Source organism: Metopolophium dirhodum, chromosome 2 (genome assembly GCF_019925205.1).
Source record: "Metopolophium dirhodum isolate CAU chromosome 2, ASM1992520v1, whole genome shotgun sequence".
NCBI lineage: Eukaryota > Metazoa > Arthropoda > Insecta > Hemiptera > Aphididae > Metopolophium > Metopolophium dirhodum.
In genome coordinates, this window is record NC_083561.1 from 17924953 (window position 1) to 17946898 (window position 21946).

General features: G+C 28.3%; 4 protein-coding genes, 2 non-coding genes and 1 pseudogene across 7 annotated transcripts; 4 read left to right on the forward strand and 3 right to left on the reverse strand.

Moving 5' to 3' along the window:
* Positions 1–1504: 1504 nt before the first annotated feature.
* Positions 1505–4762, reverse strand: LOC132939908 (splicing factor 3B subunit 6). The gene is made up of 4 exons (XM_061007336.1): positions 4516–4762; positions 4297–4415; positions 1968–2097; positions 1505–1901 (listed from the first exon to the last, which is right to left on the reverse strand). Exons 1-4 carry the CDS (start codon positions 4546–4548, stop codon positions 1809–1811), a joined length of 375 nt encoding a protein of 124 aa, XP_060863319.1. The 5' UTR covers positions 4549–4762; the 3' UTR covers positions 1505–1808.
* A 1330-nt stretch (positions 4763–6092) lies between these two features.
* LOC132939995 (U6 spliceosomal RNA) lies at positions 6093–6199 on the reverse strand. Its single transcript, XR_009664048.1, has one exon. It is a non-coding gene; the product is annotated as a U6 spliceosomal RNA (small nuclear RNA).
* Positions 6200–8319: 2120 nt separating this feature from the next.
* Positions 8320–8391, forward strand: Trnae-cuc (transfer RNA glutamic acid (anticodon CUC)). Its single transcript has one exon. It is a non-coding gene; the product is annotated as a tRNA-Glu (tRNA).
* Positions 8392–9034: 643 nt separating this feature from the next.
* On the forward strand, positions 9035–11303 carry LOC132939946 (ubiquitin carboxyl-terminal hydrolase isozyme L5). Of its 2 annotated transcripts, XM_061007388.1 has the most exons (9): positions 9035–9092; positions 9165–9252; positions 9449–9571; positions 9660–9723; positions 9802–9907; positions 10153–10340; positions 10397–10603; positions 10670–10769; positions 10834–11303. In XM_061007388.1, exons 3-9 carry the CDS (start codon positions 9499–9501, stop codon positions 11062–11064), a joined length of 969 nt encoding a protein of 322 aa, XP_060863371.1. In that variant the 5' UTR covers positions 9035–9092; positions 9165–9252; positions 9449–9498; the 3' UTR covers positions 11065–11303. The 2 variants fall into 2 exon arrangements, with proteins under 2 accessions (XP_060863371.1, XP_060863370.1); XM_061007387.1 differs by lacking the exon at positions 9035–9092 and having other exon boundaries at positions 9099–9252.
* On the reverse strand, positions 11300–15831 carry LOC132939944 (U3 small nucleolar ribonucleoprotein protein MPP10). The gene is made up of 12 exons (XM_061007385.1): positions 15593–15831; positions 15251–15498; positions 14985–15047; positions 14570–14614; positions 13923–14051; positions 13225–13379; positions 12723–13077; positions 12455–12639; positions 12250–12399; positions 11948–12056; positions 11657–11874; positions 11300–11575 (listed from the first exon to the last, which is right to left on the reverse strand). Exons 1-12 carry the CDS (start codon positions 15787–15789, stop codon positions 11432–11434), a joined length of 1998 nt encoding a protein of 665 aa, XP_060863368.1. The 5' UTR covers positions 15790–15831; the 3' UTR covers positions 11300–11431.
* Positions 15832–15994: 163 nt separating this feature from the next.
* On the forward strand, positions 15995–16938 carry LOC132939948 (uncharacterized; annotated as a pseudogene).
* Positions 16939–17390: 452 nt separating this feature from the next.
* Positions 17391–21403, forward strand: LOC132939945 (microprocessor complex subunit DGCR8-like). Its single transcript, XM_061007386.1, is given in 3 exon segments — positions 17391–19115; positions 19117–19991; positions 20096–21403. Coding segments are annotated over 3 exon segments (1959 nt in total). The 5' UTR covers positions 17391–19052; the 3' UTR covers positions 21117–21403.
* Positions 21404–21946: the final 543 nt, after the last annotated feature.

The window sequence follows — 21946 nt, forward strand, 5'->3', positions numbered from 1 at the left end:
AATTCAAAAGTCACCACTTGACGCACCTATATTATGTTGGTCGTAACTTAGGATATTAATAGTTTTCTAATAAGTACTCACAAACTAGGTTGTCTTTACTTTCTTAGAACAATTCAACTTGTATTTTAAAAACCAGTACTTATTCTTTCAAAAATCAACTAGATTTAAATATTTAAAATTCAAAATATTTTGTTGTTTTTTTTTCACTAATTTCATGACTACTTGTGAAATGGTTAAATACTGTTCGACTACCCAATCTAAGTCAAATCTAATTTTAAAATTGTGTCAAATTAAAATGTACACATGAATTAAGTAAATTTTATGTCACATTACTCTTTTTAATGATTGGTGAATCAAGGTCATTTATCTAGCTTCAAATACTATCTTATACAGTAGTATATTAATAAATAGGTTTTAATTTCGAGGAGGGTGGGTATAGAAATCCAGAGTTGGGATTCCTGAAAGTGTAATTAATAATAATAATTGTACACGCACACTTTTATTTTTGGGTAGGGTTTAAACCTCTACACTCCCTCCTATATACACAGGCGCATGTAAACTCCACCAGTGAAAAAAATCAAGTAACAGTATATACTATACAATTTATATAATATACAGAATATTATTAAACAAAAAATCATAATTTTATAATAATTATTATCCTTATTAAATAAGTAATAAAAATAATAATTGTTTGAACAAATCATACAAATTGAAATGGCCAGTATTATGTTAAAAAATAATGATAGACAATTGTAATAAATAATAATCAAAAAATATGTAGTTATATTATATTATTATGACATTATAATATGTTATAACTTTTATAATATTTTGAACTGTGAACTAAAATTATGAGATACAATTTGATATTCAAATCATTGAAGGTACAGTTTCCTAGCTGCAGCGTTGAGCCGTTGAACGACTGTTCTGTTATGGAACAGCATTATAGCCGCTGCGGCCGGTGGCTGTACTTGTCTGTGAGCAGTATGGTGCGGCCGGTCGCCGTCACTAGCCACGGCTAGGAAACCGTACCAATGTAAGTCTAATATATATCCATTATTATAACTATTTAGTATTTATAGCTTTCTCCAACTCAATAATTTTTTTTTCATTTTGAATATTTCAGTTTACTTAGTAGAGAAATATCATTTAGTTTAACATAAGGAAGGCCTTAATACTGGCAGAGTTTCCATATACTCATTACAGGTTAGAAAATAAAACTGGCAGAGTTTACATTAGACCTTTTCATTACCTTTTTATCTAACCGGTATTCTGGCAGAGTTTACAATCGCCCATATACACCACTGATCTTATATACTGTTTACTATCCTCCGATTAAGGTATAAAAGTCCTTTAAATTTGGTACTTAAGAGTTAAGGCACATTCCAAAATTAAAATCTATGCTTTCTATCTATCGAGCTTAAATCATCAGTTATTATTAATCATTACCAATAAAACGTAGATAATAATTTGAGGATAACCAATTATTTTTTTGTGTAAATTAATAATTTGAATCATGTATTGACGTGTATAATATATGTTTAGGTAAATACATTGAAAAATAAAATTTGTCTTAAAGACTTAATGATCCCATAGACAGTCTCAGTCAACTATAATTACTAGTACTTTTGACTGTAACTGAATACATTTAAAATAAGATATATCAAAGTTATAATTATAATTTTAAAAAAATCTTTAAACTTAATTTTAATTTAATATTTACATATTCCGTTATAGTTAATCAATACCATGCACATTATATGTTTTTAATCAGTTATCTGCAGAGAAAATGATTTAGTTTAGCTCTAATTTTCTTCACTGAGGCCATATTTCATTTTAACTTTTTCTAATTCTGCTTTCTTCTTGTCCGTATCCAATTTTTTAAATGCTTTGGTTGACTAAACAACATAAAATATAACATAATAGTACAATATTTTTGCAACTAAAATAAATGAAAATGATACCTGATAATATAAGACAACTAAGTATCGATTGCACACATTGAATCCAGACAAGTGATCACAGGCATTCTTTGCATCAAATATATCTTCATATACTACAAATGCTGTTCCTCTTGTATCTGGGGTGTTGCCTCTATAAAATAAAAATAATTATTAACTTAAGTTAAAGTTTAGATTAAAATAAAATGTATGGTATCATTGAAACTTTTCAAAACATAATGTGAATGTGTTGGATTAGAACATTTAAATAATTGCACTGTAGTGTAATATAAACAGTAAAATAATATAATATGATTATCTTACAATGTATAAATACATAATTGGATTTGTAATACAAATGGACAATTGGAATATGTGTGCCAGGTAATTAATTTAATGTAAGAAACTCATGATTTCAAAAAAGTATTGTTTTTGAAATTATTTTTTATCCTTATAATTTTTCATGAGAAATCATGAAAAATGAATAGAACTAAACTTTATGAGTTACAAATATTAAGAGTAGGAGTTGGCGATCAGGGGCCAAAGACCCTTAGTAACAGTAACATAATTACTAATTAGGATGTTAGTTTGGTTAGGGTTTTTATTTAAGATTAATCATATCTTCATGGGGGGCTTCTAAACTATTTAAAATACACATACTTTAAAATTAAAAAATTATTCTAAATGCTTAATTTTATACATCTTTTAACTATAAATCTTTTACTTAATCTGGAAAAAATAAAATATGTAAAGTAACAGTTATAACATATTCAACAAATAATAAATCCAAATAGTAGGTAAAACAATTGATATAGGTAATACAATTAAAAGATAAGTTTTTTTTTAAAAATTCAAACAAAAATAGTTTTTTACTTAAACAATATAAAAATATTATATTTTTGCAAAACAATTTTCAAATAATAAGTGATAACAAATTATAGAGTTGGATTTGATCTACATTACAGTATTTAATCTAGGTTATCTTCAGGCCATGATAAAAGTGGTAGTAATTAATTTTAATTTTACATAGGTGGCTGCCTAAGGTACAGTAGCTTGAAAAGAAGACCTATACATAACCTATACATTTAAGATTATACATATGAAAAGTATTATAGGCTAGAGTGGTTACGTTTGCTAGATTCATCATTCGGTGGAAGGGTGGTTATAGCCATAGTTATTATGATATAGGACATAATATTATAAGGGAGCAAATATTTTGGATGATCTACCAGAAAGCATAAAATTTACCTACGCAAGAAATTCAGGTGCATCAATGGATCCACTTAAAAGTTTGCTGAAAAAGTTTAAGTTGGCTAACACTCTTCGATTGGATAAGCTGCTAAGCTTTGGATGATGTGAGATGGGAGATTAATCTTGTGATTGATGTTCAGTTTTAAAACAAAATTAAGGAATTTATGCTTTACACATTTGAGTTAGTATAAGTCAGATGCAATATATGGATCCCAAAGAATTGAGCTATATTCAATAATTCACCCGACAAGAGCACAATAAAGTCCTTTTAAATAAGAAGAAGGTTTGAAGTCTAAGGAAATATGTTTGATGAACCTTAATGTTTATATTGCTTTACATGTAACAAGCTCAATGTGAGAATGCAAATCTAAATTAGGGGATAAGAGAATACTCAGATCTTTCTTGATAGACACTCTTGTTAGAGAGGAGTCATTGATAGAATAGTCAAAATAAATGGGAGACTGATTTCTTGTAAAAGATATAACCTGACATGTATTATATTAGTGATAGACCAATATAACTAAGCTATTAAACTCGTTTTGAATCGCTTTGACGTAGTTGAAATAGTTTGACATTACCGAAAAATGTCAAGAAGTGGCAATGCTTTTAAGCATTATTTAAACCAGGCATGTCAAACTCAAAATATTGACTGTACTGAATGTATTGAGTAATTTACTATGTGCATGAAAATGTATAAAAAAACAACATTTTTTATTTTATTAATTTCTTACTATATTATGCAATACTTATTCAATTACAAATTTTAAAAAGATAATATTTTAGGCACTTGAAAATAGTGAACAAAAATGTGCCATGTCGTATGTTTGTAAGAAAGAGACAACAAACGCATGGGCAGTATATGTCTTCTTAGGAAAGGAGGAATAGAATGGTCGGAGGCCCGGACATTATTGTAAATAAAAATAGAAAAAACAGAAGACTGCTTAGTAATACAAAACATTAAATCATTCGGGACCAAAACAAATATTGAGTTATAAAGGTTTCAGTTTTAAAGATGATATATCACTCCTGATAAGTCTAAACAAGTCTCAAGTTTTCATTTTACCAACAATTATTAATAAAATGGTAGTTGTAGAAAACATACACTCTAATTTGACGAATGGCACCATATTTTCCAAAAATATCATACATTTCCTCCGCTGTTATTTTGTAAGGTAAGTTTCTAATGTAAAGAACCCTATTAATTTCTGGAGGCAATCGTACCTGGAACAAATAATTTTAATAAATTAATAAATAAAACTTCTAAATAATAGTAAACATACAATATTTTGAAGCTTAAAACCATGCAATTAATTTTACTCACATTGGTTTTCCTTTGCATGCTAGCAAGAGCCATCGTTATTTTTTAATTTAGAATACACACAACTAAAGATTAAAAATATTATTTTATAATTTATATTTTATAATTTGAAGAAGCAGCAAAAAAAAACAGTTTATATCTTCAATTTTCAGTTTATAATAAAATTTGGACTATCACAAATCGAATTTCACATTTTCATAATACAATACAATATACATGATACAAGCATAAAGATAAACAAGCTACCGGATTCTTTATCAGAAATCTGAATACTGAAAGAGATATGATATTATAATACAATTTTGTTATTAACAGTGTAACCAACTAAAGCAAACAAACTCGATAAACCTTCCGTAAAGAATCAACATTACAAAAAAATAAATAGCTACGTGTAAAAAAAGGTCGAGTAAAAACTAAAAAAGAAACGATGTTGTTCGACTATTTGAGATATTAGCTTGGTTAGTAAAGAACAATAAATGTTAATTAAAGAAAAACATAATGCACACCATATTTTTAAAACATTAATATCCAACACCCACGACTTATTTAAATTTTTCAAATATTCGTAACAAATGTAGGTACCTAAAACTACTAATACTTAGCCACCCCCCCCCCCCCCCCCTATATAAAATTCCTGGATACGCCACTGAGTCAATGCAAACAGTTATATTTGCACATGGAAGTTTTCTTTCATCTCGCCTATTTTTAAAAAAAGGAGATAAATCTCAAGTCACCAATTATCAACTAATATCTAAGATCTATAAACTTCCATCATATTAATATATTATATTAGCCTAATAATATAAGGTATGATAAAAATAAAAATAAATGTAATAAAACTATTCGTATTATAAACTATGAAAATTAATATATTTTTTCATAGGTACATAGCACGGTTTAAGATATACAGTCCATCTTAAACCGTGGTACATAGATAGACATAACTGTTATTAAATAATTGTATTATTGACTATTGTTTTGAATCTTATAATAGTTAAACTGTTGGTAAATTTAAATACCTATTTTAATATTTTATCAATTGTTAAAAATGTTATGTATAATTTTATCAAGTTTTAATAGGTACATCATGTAGAATATCATGTAAGTGCATATTTTGATGATAGGTGATAGCTAGTTGAGACATTGGTTGTTTAAATTTTCAACAGCTTAATATATTATCCCTATATATTTATTATATTATATTACAATATTATTAAAATTATTTCTTAAAAGTTTTAATAATAAATTCACAAGTGAACAAATTTTTTACTCGGGGCAGTTGTCGCCATTACCCCCCCCCTAAAAATGGTTAGTTTTCCCTTTCCACCATTGCTCATTAGGAAATACAATAATGTTTTTTACATGATTACATTTCTACGTATACATCATACCAAGAGGCAAATAACTATTAATTTACTAGTTTAAATTAGAAAAAAATTTCAATAGTCTTTTTATTGTAGCGAAAACTGATTCGAGTACAATCGCATAAAAATGTATCAGAAAATAGCAAAAGATCTTCTTCCCCCACAATTAAAAGAATTACGACTTGTGAAATGTGATTCAAAAATCTAACGTGACAAAAAAATGTGGAACGCTTCACGATTTTGCGTGTCATCCTTGCGCAGGGGCCATGCTAATCTTCTCTGTATCGTTCCAATTTTAGTATATGTACTGCCGAAGCAAGTACATTGAAATAGATGTCAAACGCAGTATATATATAAAGCGATGTTGTTTGTAACATCACATATGAGAAATGATACCATTTATTCGAAATATAACGATTAAACTTCTGACCGAAACTAAAACGTAACTGCCCACTAGATAGAGCTAGTTGGCCTAGTTCCGTAGCCATCCATTCGAATTCACTGTTCCTAAAGGCTCGGTCAAACAGAGAGCGGGCTGCCATGGTCTACGGGTACGCTGACCGCGGCGGGCAGCGGCCGGTTGTATTATTTTACAGTGCCCGCGCGGGCAGACCGCTTTCTGTTTGACTGAGCCTTAAAGATCCACTGCCTTGTCAGTTGTCGGTTATCCCGTAACCCCTAACTAGTAACTACTTAACTATTAACTAATAACAATATCTAAATACTAATTTACAAGTATCTATAGAACAGTTATTAGTAAATAGTTATACTTAGGTACTAATAACTAATACTTAACTTAATAGTCATGATCATAAGCTTGATAATAACTAGTGTTGTACAAAAATAAGTACTGTTGTCACAACTCTCAAAAATCTCTAAATATATTTAATTAGAAAAAAATAAAAATCTGTTTGTCAACATTTTTAAAATTATTGTATACCTACATTGATTAACTATAATAATTAATAATTAAAGATTAAGCTGGCTCTGCAGGGGAAGTCATGTAAGTATGCAACTGTAACTAACACCTTTAAGGCTTTAACACATACCGTCTACCTATAATATCTATAATATTTATTATCTATCATACATAATATTATCTTGTACATACTGTAAATTTGTACCTATGTCCTACTCGGTTACACCCAAAAACAATTTTACAGAGTGAGTAGGTACCGGTAATTAATTTCCGGAGCCGGTGAGCGAAGGCGCAATGGTAGCGACTACTTGATTACTTAAATTGCTGTATACCTATATGGCTATATGGCAATATTTGTGTTATACAACCATGTCGAAATGCTGAATACAATATGTTGAACCATTATTTAAATTTTTTGTACTTGCTAGAAATATTTTGAAGCCACCTGCAGTCTGCAGGCATATAGGAATCGAAGATTAGGTACAACTGTACAAGATATTATTGTTGAAAACTCGGATAAATAATAACGATACTACGATAGTAGCCCATTACGATGTATAAACAAAATTTAATAATATAATGAATAATGATTAAGCAATTAAAAATTTGTCTTTTTTAAATAACCTAAGTAAGTTACTCTGTTGAAATCAAAATAATAAAATATGACTCGCTGATTGTGCATATTCTGATTGCATTATCATTCTTAATTCTTTAAAATACGTATGTTTTAAAAAAAAATCTAAATTTGTTATAAAGGTGTGGTAAACTACAGCGTTATAATTTGTAAGCATCCGTAAAAATGGAAAATCGCAAAGTTCTGAATTATGTAACTTCAAAAGTTTGTTGAAAAATAAGAAAATTCATGGCATCTAAAGTGAATTTGTTCTTCAAATATAACTTTTTAGCTATATAGCTTATTATTATAATATTCTAGTTTTCATATTGTTTTACAATGGTGTTTATTTATTTATTTTTTTTATCCTGAATACAAAATTCATACCTGAAGGAGTACTTCGATTTTAACATAGAGTATCTTATATTTTAGCAAATTGGATCAAGATGTTAGATGGTACTTTAGAGAGGTCATTTTTCAATTTTCTCAATAATTATTTAATGTCAATAAATTATGAAAAACCGCTAAAAATAAGATTTTAGTTTCTAAAGCTTTGTTTATCACCATAGAAACGAATAAAAATTTATTTTATTACAGGCTGTAATAAATAATAACAATATAAAATATCCAGACTGACTAACCGTCTCCGTTCAGAATCGTTTTTCTTATACATACAATGATATTATTATATCGTTGAATTCAAGTTTAATATACTCCATTATACATTGACCCACTTGTAACCTACTGTACGGCAGAGCGACATCCACTTACCCACTTTCTTTTTAATTTTTAGTATTTTTTATAAAATACAAAATTAATATGAAAAGCACAATTTAAAATAATATCGTAATTGTAACTTCTAATGCTATACCGTTTATTAAATATACACTAATCTGACTGGCTTATAGCGATCCGGTATGGTCTAGTGGCTAGGATACCTGGCTCTCACCCAGGAGGCTCGGGTTCGATTCCCGGTACCGGAAAAAATTTTTTGTGCAATTGTTTAAAAATCCTGTTTATTATCCTTAATATAATTATTAATTAAATCAACATATTATCGAGGATCACTATTTTTATACTATGATACCGTTTTGAGTTTTCCATCGAAGGGCCTCTTTTAAAATATAGAATATTAGATATGTATTTTATTATTGATAATATTATTTATTGTACGCAATAATATTATTTTAAATAATAAATATTAAAATATATTCATGGCAGTCGCCAGTCGGCACCATAGATATTATAGAATGAATCATGCATTCACACAGACTTCTATACTATATACACTATATAGAAATTTGTGTGCATTCATGCATGACATAATGAGTTATCGTACGGGAATGAACATGTAATTATAGAGGTTTTATCACAATTAAATTGATGCATAAGTCACAGATTTCTATATAGTACAGCATGTAGAGTAGTATTTCTGTGGCATAAGACATCATAATATAATATGTATATCTATTATGATTTTACCTCTACGGCTCTACTAGAAATTAGAATGAGAGGCAATGATAATAGTCTTTCTCTCTTCTACATTGCGACTAGTTTCCCTCCATATTGTTATTTAGCAATGGGCCTACCCTTTCTTTAATAATATATATGCTCGGCACACCCCGCCACACCGGTCCCCGACACAGTTGTCCGGTTCTCGTTACTAACTTCTGGCTGATGACGGGTAAAGCATTTTGTATAAGTACAATTCACACGACAATAATAGTAATAATTGTTATTTGTTATTATTGTCTAGATATTTTGACCGGGAGACATTATTCGTCATTATATTTTTAAATAATATACCGTATTATTTTGAATCTGGATCGGTTGCATCCTACACGGTATGTTTCGTTTGTATTATTATTATTTTGTGTTCATTGTATTATGTATTGTTGAGTAGTAGTGGCGCGCACTGCGTCGGTTGATTTATGTATACTTCATACAATATGACACCGTTGCAACTCGCAAATACGCTGATTGCAATACGAATACATTGTCGAGTTTTGGTCATTACTGTAATTTTTTTCTATTAAACAGCACCTCAAACTGTTCAAGAGCAGACGTTCGCCTACCAGCCAACTGCCGCAATGTCTGATTCCGTGGGTTGGTGCTTAATCGAAAGCGATCCCGGGGTGTTTACAGAACTGATTCGCGAACTTGGTAAGTGGTCCGTAGAGCGATAGTCCCAATGTCTTGTGATGGCTTATCTTACCATACTATTAACTCATTTGCGTGTGTTTTATTTAAGGCGTGACCGGAGCTCAGGTTGAAGAATTATGGACACTGGACAGCAGCTTGTTTGACGCAATCAAGTGAGCCTCTGGTTTTTTTATTTTTAAGTTGATACCACATACCTACTATGTTATATTATTGTTCTTATTATTATTTAGGCCTGTACACGGTTTAATATTCCTTTTCCGGTGGATAGGAGAAGACCAACCTGATGGACCGATTGTCAGGGATTCGAGAATTGAAAAGTTATTTTTCGCTAAACAGGTTAGTCTCACTCGACAATTATTATTCTTTTGCTCAAGTTTGGGTTTGTTTACATTCATTTGTTTTATTTTTTCAATTTTTTTATTTAATATCAATAGCTCAAGAAAATAAGCAATTATTAAAATAACTTTAATATTTTACATTTTTTAATCAGCGTAATTTCTAATAATTTCTTATTTGTTTTTAAGTTCATTATTAAATACAATTTTTACTTACATAATTAATGTCATTGTTTTTATTATTAGGTTATAAATAATGCTTGTGCTACACAGGCTATTTTAAGTGTATTATTTAACTGTCATCATCCAGATATTGAACTTGGCACTACCCTAAGCGAATTCAAAGAGTTTTCTCAAAAATTTGATGCTAATATGAAAGGTTTGGCCTTAAGTAATTCACAAAAAATTCGCTCAGTGCATAATTCTTTTGGAAGGTATTATAAAAAATGGTTTATTTTATTATAAAATATTTATTGATATCTTGTATTAGGAGCAATTCTATTTTTGAATTTGATGATACTGCTAAACCAAAATCAAAAGATGACGAGGCTTATCATTTTGTCGCAATTGTGCCTATTGAAGGTCGTCTTTATGAATTAGATGGATTGAAAGAAGGTCCAATTGACTTAGGATTAATAAAACCCAATACAGATTGGGTTGAAGCTGCAAAACCATTTATTGAAAAAAGAATAAATAAGTAACAATGTTTTAGATCTCTGAAAATTTGTTTATACTTTTTATTTATGTTTTATTGATATTTTAGATATAAGGAAGGAGAAGTTCATTTTAACTTAATGGCAGTAGTATCCGACAGGAAATTAATTTTGGAACAACGACTATTGAGCCTTAAAACAGAAGAATTGGTATGATTAAAATTGTATTAATCTACTTTATAAGCATTAATGTATGTTTTTAAAATTAAATTAGGATGAAGCAACCAAAATTTCTGAAGAAAGTAACATCCGTATGAAAATTGCTGATGAGGAAGACAAAATGAAACGATACAAAATTGAAAATGCTCGCCGTAAACATAATTATTTACCATTAATTGTGGAAATATTGAAGTTATTAGCCAAAGATGGAAAGTTGGTACCATTGTACGAAAGAGCTAAAGCAAAAACCTTAGAAAAAGAAAAACAAAAAATTGGCAAAGTATAATTAAAGATGGTCATATGAAAACCTCAAAAAATAAAAACAAAAATTGTAAAATTGTTTGTGATTAAGACCAATACCAATTGATATTACAGAGTGATACATATACTTGTAATTTTTTTTATGTATATATTATAAATTATAATTATGTACCCGTTTGTTCTAATATAAATTTGTCAACTGATGTTGCCAAAAATACAAACATTAACACTTTCTTTAAAAGAATTAAATTTATGAAATATTTATTTTTTTGTCAAATAAGTTTATTTTTCATGAAATCCTATCATTTATAAAATATTACAAATTTTAAAAAGCAAACTATATAGTGATTGGAACATGGCATTTTAAAATAGTACAAAAAACATAGTGTTGATCATTTTTTAAATTTTTTGGTATTATTTCTATTATTTTGTTTCATAATTCTTTTCTTTCCGTCAATTTCATTTCTTGCCTGATCCTGAAGTCTGGAAAAGAAATCTTTAGATGTTTTCATACTCTTGTCATCCATAGATTTTAACTGAAATAAATCATTGATATATAAACACAAGATAATATTATAATGTACTAGTAACTTTGAGTACTAGTATTTCATGCTTACTTCTTTAATTTGATGTCCGCTACTTGTTAACCGTTTCAGTTCTTTTTGAGCACTGTCTTTACTATGCTTAGGTTTAAACCCATTTTTTTCCATTTCCTTGAGGTTAGATTCTTTTGTAACACGTTTCTTGTGTTGCAAATGCTTTTTTTTCCGACGTTCACGTTTTTTGTCTGTACTAGTACGTTCTTCTTTGCCAAGAACGGGTGCTTTGAATTTTCCTAAAATTTGTTAGGTTAAAAAAATAAATATTCTCAAGAATGTCAAAAATTAATTAAAAAATAATAAACAAACTTTGTATTTCTTCCGGTGCTAACAATGAGGCATCGGTCGTAGCAACTGGAGCTACTTCTTCCATTGATATGGCCGGCAAATTATTAACAATTTTTAAATCGGGAATGGCCTAATACAAAAATTACATGTAACTTAATCATAAACATTTAGTATTAGTTGACATTTATAAACATATTATTAATTTTAAAGGCAATTTTCGTGTGGTAAGACAATTAACTGAACAATTATTTCAACTGTATTCCATGAAAAACGAAACCAATTTTTGTCGGCGAGTTTCACTCTGTTATAAAATTTTTTTTAACCTGTTTAGGAGTGTAATGATAGTTTGTAAGTGCGTCTAATTTTCTAAATAGTTCTTTAATCATTAAATCAATTTCTTTATGCTCTTTTGGATCTTCTTCAGGTTTATTTTTATTTTCTGGATCAGCTGCTTCTCTTTGTTTAACAAATTCCTAAAATAATATATATTTAGTTAAATAAGCAAAAAACAAACATAACAAACTATACTTTTTCATAAATTTGGGATAAGCTTTCTTTGCTCTTCTCTTGGTTCAAAACCAACTGTTTTTTAAATTCTTGAGGTGCCTTTGTTTGTTTTATTTTTCGTTCTACGTCATCCCAAGCTTTGTCTTTTATTCTTTGTAGAATGATGTCTTCTAATTTTACAGTAGTTTCTTCAGTAATTATTGGCGCTAAATATTAAATTGATACATTGTTTAAATTTAATTTTCCAAAGCAAGCAATCAATTTTGTTTTATTATTTATTATATTTTACCTGGACGAGTACAGACATCAAATTCAACAGCCTCTTCTAATAGAGAATTTTGAGGGCGGTCTTTAGCTGCAACTTCACCTTTTAAAGCCCAAGGTTTATTATCAGATACAGCTTCTTCTTCCAATTTTGCAATACGTTTATTAATTCGTTCTGATCTCATTTCTAAAGTTGACAAATGTTCGTTGTTAGGTTCATTAGGTTCTTCATTGGGTTCATTTGTGTCTTCTTCATTATTTTCACTGAGTTCATCGTCCATTTCAAATCTTACACTTTTTTTTGATTTGGTCGTTTTTCCAGTTCCATTTGTTTGTTTCTCAAAGAATTCTTGATACATAGGACCAAAATTATCTTCTTCCTGTTAATTTAATAAGCATATGTTAATCCCAAACATTCTTCAAGGCTTATAATACATAAATATAAATTCAGTTATTGTTTGACAAAATAATTTTAAATTAAATGTGTAAACATTTTAATAGTAAAATAAACAGTATTTATTCATTACTTCATTTTCAGATTGTAAGTCTTGAAACATATCAACATCGTTACCCAGGGATTTTGGTTTATCTTTAGTAGTCTCCAGTTTTTCCTCTGATAGTAAAAAGTTTTCCATTTCTGACAATTTGAAAAATTCATCGTCGACTACTGATTTTTTAAATGCTAATAATTATAAGAATAAATTTGATTAGTCATTACTTAAAGAAGACGCTACACTTGCATGTGTTGTCTCCGCCTTGTACATATCAAAAACCGGTTTGCGCGAGTAAGAACCACTTAGGCTGAAGTCCAAGCTAAGCAAACACATTTTCACACTATAAAAAGGAGAACATGTGCAATGTTGTTTTTATTTTTTTGGATATCGGAACTAAAAAAAAGTTATTCAAGTTTGAAAAACTCAACAATAATGAATTTTAAACAATAAGAGCTTTTTTTGTATTTGAGAATTCGAAAAATTAAAAACAACGTTGCACATTGTATCTCTTCTTTATAGTATGGAAATTTGGTTACTTTGCTTGGACTTCAGCCTGAGTGGTTCTTACCCACGCTAAACGGTTTTTGCTATGTTTTATATTTATAAGACGGAAACATATATAATTAATCAATTGATTTATAGAATTTTTTTAAAATAATTAGTTGAAAAAATAAATTCAATATTAATATCATGTTTTTAAACATAAATAATATAATTGTTTTTATATTTACTTTTTTTACTATTTAAAGGTTCTGTCCCTCCTAAGTCAGAAATATTATCTTCATCTTCACTTTCTCCATATTCTACATCATCTTCTTCATCTTCATTATCCTCATCATCATTCTCCGAATCTTCAGAGTCTTAAATAAATATACATAACATTATTGTTAAACAAGGGCAAAGTATTTAATGATGACATCATGATTTGTTTTAAAATATAATACAGTTAACTCTCGATTATCTGTGGTCTATGTACAGTACTTAATATAGGGTTTATGAACAATATAATATATTATGCATTTGTGAAAAAATAAATGAAAATGTTATATATTCATTATACAAATTGTTAAATAAAAATAACCTTGTGTTAGTTACCACGGACTTATATCTAATTTTCTTTAAATGATATTTAATATTGTATAATATAATTTTTTTCAATTATAAAATAATAGCATTTTTGTTTCAATTTGTATTTTATGGATTAAACGCAGAATTCCTTTATCTGTAGTTGCCGTGCCACACTATTCCACAGGTAATCAACTATTTACTGTGTTGTTATTTATATTAAAAACAATAGTAAATACATTATAAATTATCATTTTTAATTTTGAACTAAGGAAACTTGAAGTATTATATTATATTATAATGTATTACTTACCTTCAAATTTGTCTGACTTTAATTCAGCGTTATTTTTATTTAAATCTGAAACAACAAAAAATTAAACATTAAGCCAATTTGTGAAATTATAAATTAAAAAAATTATTATTACCTACATTAAAATGAAATTAGTTTTATTATTTAATTCAATATGTCCCCTAAACAAATTATATTATAATATTAATTATTAGAAATTAATTTAATTTTACTTCTAGATTATAACATTCATTTGGAGGAATATAGTAATGAAAATAAGGAATAGTATTAAGAAATATAAAGCCCTTTTCTAGGTAATATTCCCAGAAAACAGGGTTCAAAAATAAAAAAGTTTTGGACCACCTATCACAATTATAATGGTATTTATATATATGTATAACAATATTAAGCACTGTTAAATCCTATTATAAATACTTACTTTCAATTTTAGTTTTTTCTTTAATTGAGTTTGTATCTTTTAAATTTTTTTTTGTGTATGTACCTGCAATAAAAATGTTAAATTACGTACAGAAATAATAAAACGTAGATACATTTAAAAATTGTTATTTTCTTAATAGTTTACATTAGTATAACCGGGTACAAAAAAAGTTCTACCAACACCTTGATTACCTTGTAATTTTAGTTAGTAAAGAAAATTCAATGTTTAGTCTTACATCTAGTATTGATTAAAAAATATGTACGAACTATTAGATTCATGAAGGTAAATCAAATCACTTCTTGTGAATCCCTGTATAGTAGTTGACAACAGTTTTAATCGTGCTGAGTTTTGTAGTTCCAGTTCTTGCCATATTTGCTCTTCATCAAAATCTTTGACTATTAGTTCAGGCAGAGCGTCATCATTAGTATTGTCAGTTTTTGTTTCGACAGTCTTAGTAGTATCGTACAGTTGTTTCAACAAATTAGTTGTCTCTTCAGCAACATTGGTTTGCACACTAAAACAAAATGTACAAAATACTTTTATTTAATACTTACCTATAAAATAATGTCATAAATTAAAAATTTTAATAATTAATTAATCAATCTTACTCTAGATAGTTTAATGGATTTACAGTTAACTTTTGAAACGTTGCAATGAAATCTATATTGGTCATTTTGAGACGATAGTTGTATGTACAGGCAGTTAAAGTATAAACTATACTCAAAAAAATAAAAATCATAGACAAGTCATCATTTTGTTTGAGTCTCAAACACGTGATTTTTATAACACTGATAAATGTTATCATTTTCACAGTTTCATAATATTATTATTCACAAAGACGGATTACTAGATATCTGATATTTTATTCGTGATATTATCTATGGTCCTTATATCTTATTTTGTAAGCAAATCTGGCTTCTGATATAATAAACCAATCTGGTTGGTTCCGCTCTCGGCAACCATTTTATTTCGATAGTCAAACAATCGTAATTATAGTTACCTTGGTTCTATCACAGATTATATGAAAACAGATTGTGCACTTAAATGTAAACAAAAAACGGCCTGATATGATCACCGCCAGAATCAATGTGACCATTTCAACGAACTAAAAATATTTGAAACTTGTCATATACTGGTGGCTGGGATGGGGACAGTTGGGTCCCGTGATAAGAAATTATAATTGATAATCTTAATCAATAGGCTCACCTGATAGTGATAACAGAGTATATGACAAAAATTTATTTGGTACATAATGGAAATAATGTTAATCCAACTCCCATACAATTCATCTGGTCATTTAAACAAAATTTTTGTCTTAATTATTTTACTCACTCAGACATGCCAATTGCATAGCAGACTTGGATGAAATTTTATCTAAAATAAATACTGATTCTTTTAATGACGAAACCATAAAAATAATATTTCAAGATAAAAATCCATTTAAATTTAAAAATACACTTAAAATAGATACCCCAGATTATAGGAACTTATCGATGCCTGAGAAAAATGCTTTTATATATGTCTGTGGGTTTTTGATGAAAAAATGTTTTGAAAAACATAGTTGCGAAGTTTGTATTCATTATGCAAAATCACAAAAAAAATTGGATGACTCTTTTACTTTGTTATTTCAAAGCATATGAAAATTCAGAAAAATCAATGTTTGGCAATTTAATGATGCCACAACATGAATTTTATGTTTTTATAGATGAGTTAGAAAACATTTTTATAAATAGGTTTCCACAATTATCTATTGAAAATGAAGTAGGTATTAAGTTAAAGTTAAGCATGACTAATGTTGTATTTCGACATCCGTGTCCACTATTTGATAAAGAGTATTTAATTAATTATTTTATAAGATTTAGGATTCATGCTGCTATTAAATTTTTAAATAGGAATTTAATATCAGAAAAACAAAAAAAAAAATAGAAAATTGTGTATATTAAATAATTTATAAATAAATTAGAAAGAAAGCCATTTGTAATAAAATTTTGTACTTAATTATTTTTATAATTTATAATATATTTAATTGTTTATAGTAAAAAGTATAAGGTATTTGTAATTTACCTACATTCTAAATTTTTTTAATTGTAAAAATATTGTTTGATATTGTGATAAATTTAAATTAATATATTTTTGGAGACAACGATTTGCATTTTTTACTTTTCTATTACTTTTACCAAAGTACAATATTATGAGCATTGAGTTGCAATTGAAAAGTTCACTTAGCTTAATTTAATAATTCAAATTTCAATATTATGGTATGTAAGTATATACAATAAATTAGCATTGGTATTTGTGGTCACACTGATTTGGGAGACAACCAATCAGAACACCTTATTCATTTTTTACATTGCAGCATAGGAAGTGCACAATCTGTTTTCATATAATCTGTGGTTCTATCACAGAACAAAGTTTGTTCTGTGGTTCTATTGTCTGTGATGATAGTGAGTATCGTTGTCACTGGACGGTCAGTACTCAAGGTTTTTAGATTATAGTCTATAATCTATAATCTAAAAAGTAAAAACTTAAAACCAAGGTGTTAGGAAAACACCTTGCTTGAAATCTTCAACTTTGCTACTCAGTACTCACTAGTCACCACGGTCTCAGAACTTAGAAGACTTAGTCACTGTCTCACTACTCTACTCAGTACTCACCAAAGGTATACTTATCTATGGTACTCACTACTCTACTCAGTACTCACCAAAGGTATACTTATCTATGGTACTCACTACTCACTACTTCACTTCACACATAGACCGATGACTTGGCTTTAGCCAACAAAAAAGCAATATCAATTGCCACTGACTGGCTAAAACAAAATATCTAAACATTTATTTTATATTTATATTTTAACCTACTTATTTTTGAATTACTTACTGTATTTATAAATGTAACAGCACTATAAGAAGAAGACTTCTCACCTGTGCACTGTTGTGCAACATTGCATCGAGTGCAAGTTGAATTGTTGCAACAGTCCGCACTTGGCATCTAGCTACAGCAGTCTATGGTTCAATTTCAAATCTATATTTTCACTGTGACACTATGTATTGATTATTCGCCAATAGGTACGTTGGAGCCTGTTAAGAAAGCCGACACTTTTTTGTTATGAAAGTAATTTACTTCAATATATGTAAGTATGTAATAACTAAATACTAGTTACTGTAGTAGTATTAATTAAATTATTCAACTATCACTTTACCATAAGTTCACACTTCATACCAATATGACCAATACAAATATAATATGATTATTTATACTCAATAATATAAAATTATATTAAACCTAGTCCTAGTGTATATTATAAATTATAATATTTATATATATTTATTTTTATAATTTTTCATTTTTTCCATAGTAAAAATCATTTTGAATAATGAAAAGATTAAAAAGATTATTATACAACCTTGAACTTGCCTACTTATTCAAATCTCAACAAAAATTTAATGATATAGGTATAATAAAAAATTACATATGCGCCCTGGATATTCCTCACTTATAAATATAATACACTTTTACAATTTATTTTAAAAAATTATTTTATAACTAAAGAAGACATTGTTTTTCATGTAATATTAGCGAATGAACAAAAATAATTTAAAGAATACTTTACAGTGTGCACTAGTATTACCATTGATAACAACAAATAATGCAACAATATTACATTTTACTTAATATTTTAAACTAGGTAGGTCAATAAAATATAATAAGCAATCATATTATAACTGGTACCTATTTCTTACTTGCCATGGGAGAGCAGTGGCAACATTTGGGAGGGCCTGAGTGGGCATTTTCCTCCTACTCTTGTTATTTTCGGGCCGGGCATGGGCTAGTTTTGGGCCTTCATAATAGGTAATATATTTAGGTATCCACAAAATTAGAATTTCTCCTTATTTTAAAGGATATTATTGTATTGTATTGCTGTTTATTTCTTCAAAAAGATAATGGGCCCCACTAACCAGGTTCGTGCGGAGGCCCATATTATACCATTGTATTATAAAAAAAAATGTAATGTTTAAAAAATAGTTAAATGGATTTTGTTAATTATTGTTTCAGATTAAAATTTTAAATATGCTACCTGCAGAACGTCAAGTTGATTCTGATTCTGATGAGAGTATAGATCGTTTTCCCAGAAAAAAAAACTAAAATATCAGATATAAATGAACAATCATTTGATAGAGATATTTCAATTGATGAAGGTAGTCAAAACTATGATGAAATTGAATTGGATAATTATTTTGATCACAAAAATCTAAATTTGAGCAATCATCAGACAGTATCTTCTGAAGGATCGGATGATGATGATGATGATTATAATGTTAATAAATATGAAGATAGTGAAAGTGAAGATTATGTACCTATTTCAGATGGTGAATTTGAATTAGAAAAGTATGTAATAAATGAAACAAATTCTAAGTCTAGTGATATTGAAAAAACTGATGGAGAATCTGTCAAAGATGGTGGTGGTGCCAATGATTTTAATAATGATGAAGAAAGAATGGCTAGAACCCATAAATCCATAGGTATAGATAATGATGAATTATATGATTTACTAGACAAAGCATATAAAGACAAAAATAAAACCCGCAGTGAACATAAAAAGAAAGCTGTTACTCAAGATGACTTTAAAGAATATGAAAAAATTGTGTTAGAGGAAGTGTGTAAAAATCATTTTGATATTTTGCCTGAAAATTGGATTGAAGCAACTCATAAAAGTGGCATGCCTATTTATTTACACAAGAAAAGTAGAGTTGTAACATTATCAAGACCTTATTTTTTGGGACCAGGTGATCCTAAATCACATTTAGCCCCATTATCAGCAATTAGTTGCTTACAATATCAAAAAGGTCTTGAGAATAAAGAAATTATAAAAAATGAACCTGATTTTCAGATTAGTAAACTTGGTGATATGATTATACCAAATGCCAAAGTGGAGACTGCACAAGAAAATATTATTAAAGAATCTTTAACACATGTGGAGTTGCGGGAATATTGTCAATCACTATTTAAGTAAATGAATACTTGTTCCTTGTTTTATTAAACATACAATATTGTTCCAACTTAGGTAATAATTTTATTTTTATTTAATGAATTTCAATTATACCTTTTTTCAGGTTCAAGGTTAAAGAAGTGAAATCTCCTAGTAAAATGCCGAAAGATCAAAGTATAAAAACGGAAATTTCTAGAGGCACACTAAAAAATACCAAAGAAAGACCTTCGCTTCCAGATAGTACTAAATTGATATCATTTCCTGTTCAAACCGAGGACCACGATAAACGGTGTAATCGTCGTCGAGAATGGATAATGAATCCAAATGGTAAAAGTTATGTGAGCATATTACATGAATATTTACAACAAGCATTGAAAACCCAACCTTGGTATGAGTTTAAAGAACTTGAAAATACAGAAACACCTTATTCTGCAACTGTTGTGCTTAATGATGTTCAATATGGTGTTGGTTTGGGTAATAGTAAGAAGCAAGCCAAACTTAATGCTGCCCAAGCCACTTTAGATATACTCATACCTGAAATGAAAAATAAAATAGATTCAGATATCAAAAACCAACGTGATCCTGTAATATTTGACCAAATTAAAGTCACCGACCCCAGAATTACAGAATTCTGTGCTAAAACCACAGAACCTAGTCCATATGCTATGTTATTAGTGTGTTTGCAAAGAAATTTTGGTGAATGTGAAATAGGTATTGAATATAAATTGAACAATCGTCGTAGGATGTTAAACCAATGTACAATGATGGTTGGTAAACACACAGCTTCCGTTGCTTGTAAAAATAAAAGGGATGGCAAACAAAAAGCTTCTCAAGTAATACTTGGTTTATTACATCCACATATTGATAATTGGGGTTCGTTGTTACGGCTTTATGGTAACCGGAGTATTAAGAATGCTAAAGAAAAAAAACAAGAAGAGCAAGAAATCACTCAGCTCCAGAGTAAAGCCGCTGTGAATCAACCAAATTTTGCCATACTAAATAAACTTAAAGAAGAAATGTTAAAAATTAGGGACCAAAGAAAATTAAAAGAAACTAATGAAATGTTAGGATTACCTCAGACAATGTTTGCTACAACATGTCCATATACCATAGCAATTCCATCATCATCCACAAGTCCTAACTAATAAATAATTTTATTTAGTTTATATTTCTCCATGCTAAGGTTTATTAACAACCATTGTATTAAACACTTGTACCACCGTATTAACATTTAATTCAAATGTTTTGTTCCTAAAATTATTTAAGTATGGCTGAATGGCTGATGTTAATATTAATATAATATATACCTATACCGTAAGGTGTTTTATTTGTTTTGTTAATTTATGTTGATTAGTTGTACACTATTATTATTTTGATTTATGAGTACAATCTTTGTTATAGTATGTAAATAAATAATGTATATTTGAAATTACTTATTTGTCGTTTTATTTGAAATAGGCAATTATATATACATATATTATGCCACTACGATTACGGTTCTCTACACAAATAAACGCCACTGAAAATCACTTAAAGAACAATATTATAATAATATATTATAGTCATTAATAATTTTAGATTCGGAGGTGACGTGCATACTATTATAGGTATTATTATAATGATATAATATTATTGTTACCTATTATATTTTTTTTTATTGTTGTAGGTATGTTATCATCATTTTTCGGATAGAAAAAATCCCCCGATGGTTCAATATAATATTATAGCACTATAAATCGACGAAAAACCGAATATACATAATATACCTGAGTGGATGATAAAATTTAATTTGTCATTTAAAATATACTTTAGGTAATGAAATTAATTTGTCAATTTTATACTAAGTAATGTTCTAAACGATCAACTTTGACGTTTAACATTTCAGTGGTAGTATATTAAATTGTTTTTAGGTAATATCGTCGTGTTAACGTATTACAATTAATACGTAGGTATAATGCTATGATAATATTATCAT

Coding starts and splice junctions, on each gene's coding strand:
- LOC132939908 (XM_061007336.1), bottom strand. CDS start 4,548: ATGGCTCTTGCTAGCATGCAAAGGAAAACCAAT. Junction 4,416..4,515: donor GCATGCAAAGGAAAACCAAT/GTGAGTAAAATT, acceptor TATTTGTTCCAG/GTACGATTGCCTCCAGAAAT. Junction 2,098..4,296: donor GCCATTCGTCAAATTAGAGT/GTATGTTTTCTA, acceptor TTTATTTTATAG/AGGCAACACCCCAGATACAA.
- LOC132939946 (XM_061007388.1), top strand. CDS start 9,499: ATGTCTGATTCCGTGGGTTGGTGCTTAATCGAAAGCGATCCCGGGGTG. Junction 9,572..9,659: donor AGAACTGATTCGCGAACTTG/GTAAGTGGTCCG, acceptor GTTTTATTTAAG/GCGTGACCGGAGCTCAGGTT. Junction 10,341..10,396: donor GTGCATAATTCTTTTGGAAG/GTATTATAAAAA, acceptor ATCTTGTATTAG/GAGCAATTCTATTTTTGAAT.
- LOC132939944 (XM_061007385.1), bottom strand. CDS start 15,789: ATGATAACATTTATCAGTGTTATAAAAATCACGTGTTTGAGACTCAAA. Junction 14,615..14,984: donor AGAAAAAACTAAAATTGAAA/GTAAGTATTTAT, acceptor TTGTTGTTTCAG/ATTTAAATAAAAATAACGCT. Junction 13,078..13,224: donor ACTTACAATCTGAAAATGAA/GTAATGAATAAA, acceptor TTAAATTAACAG/GAAGAAGATAATTTTGGTCC.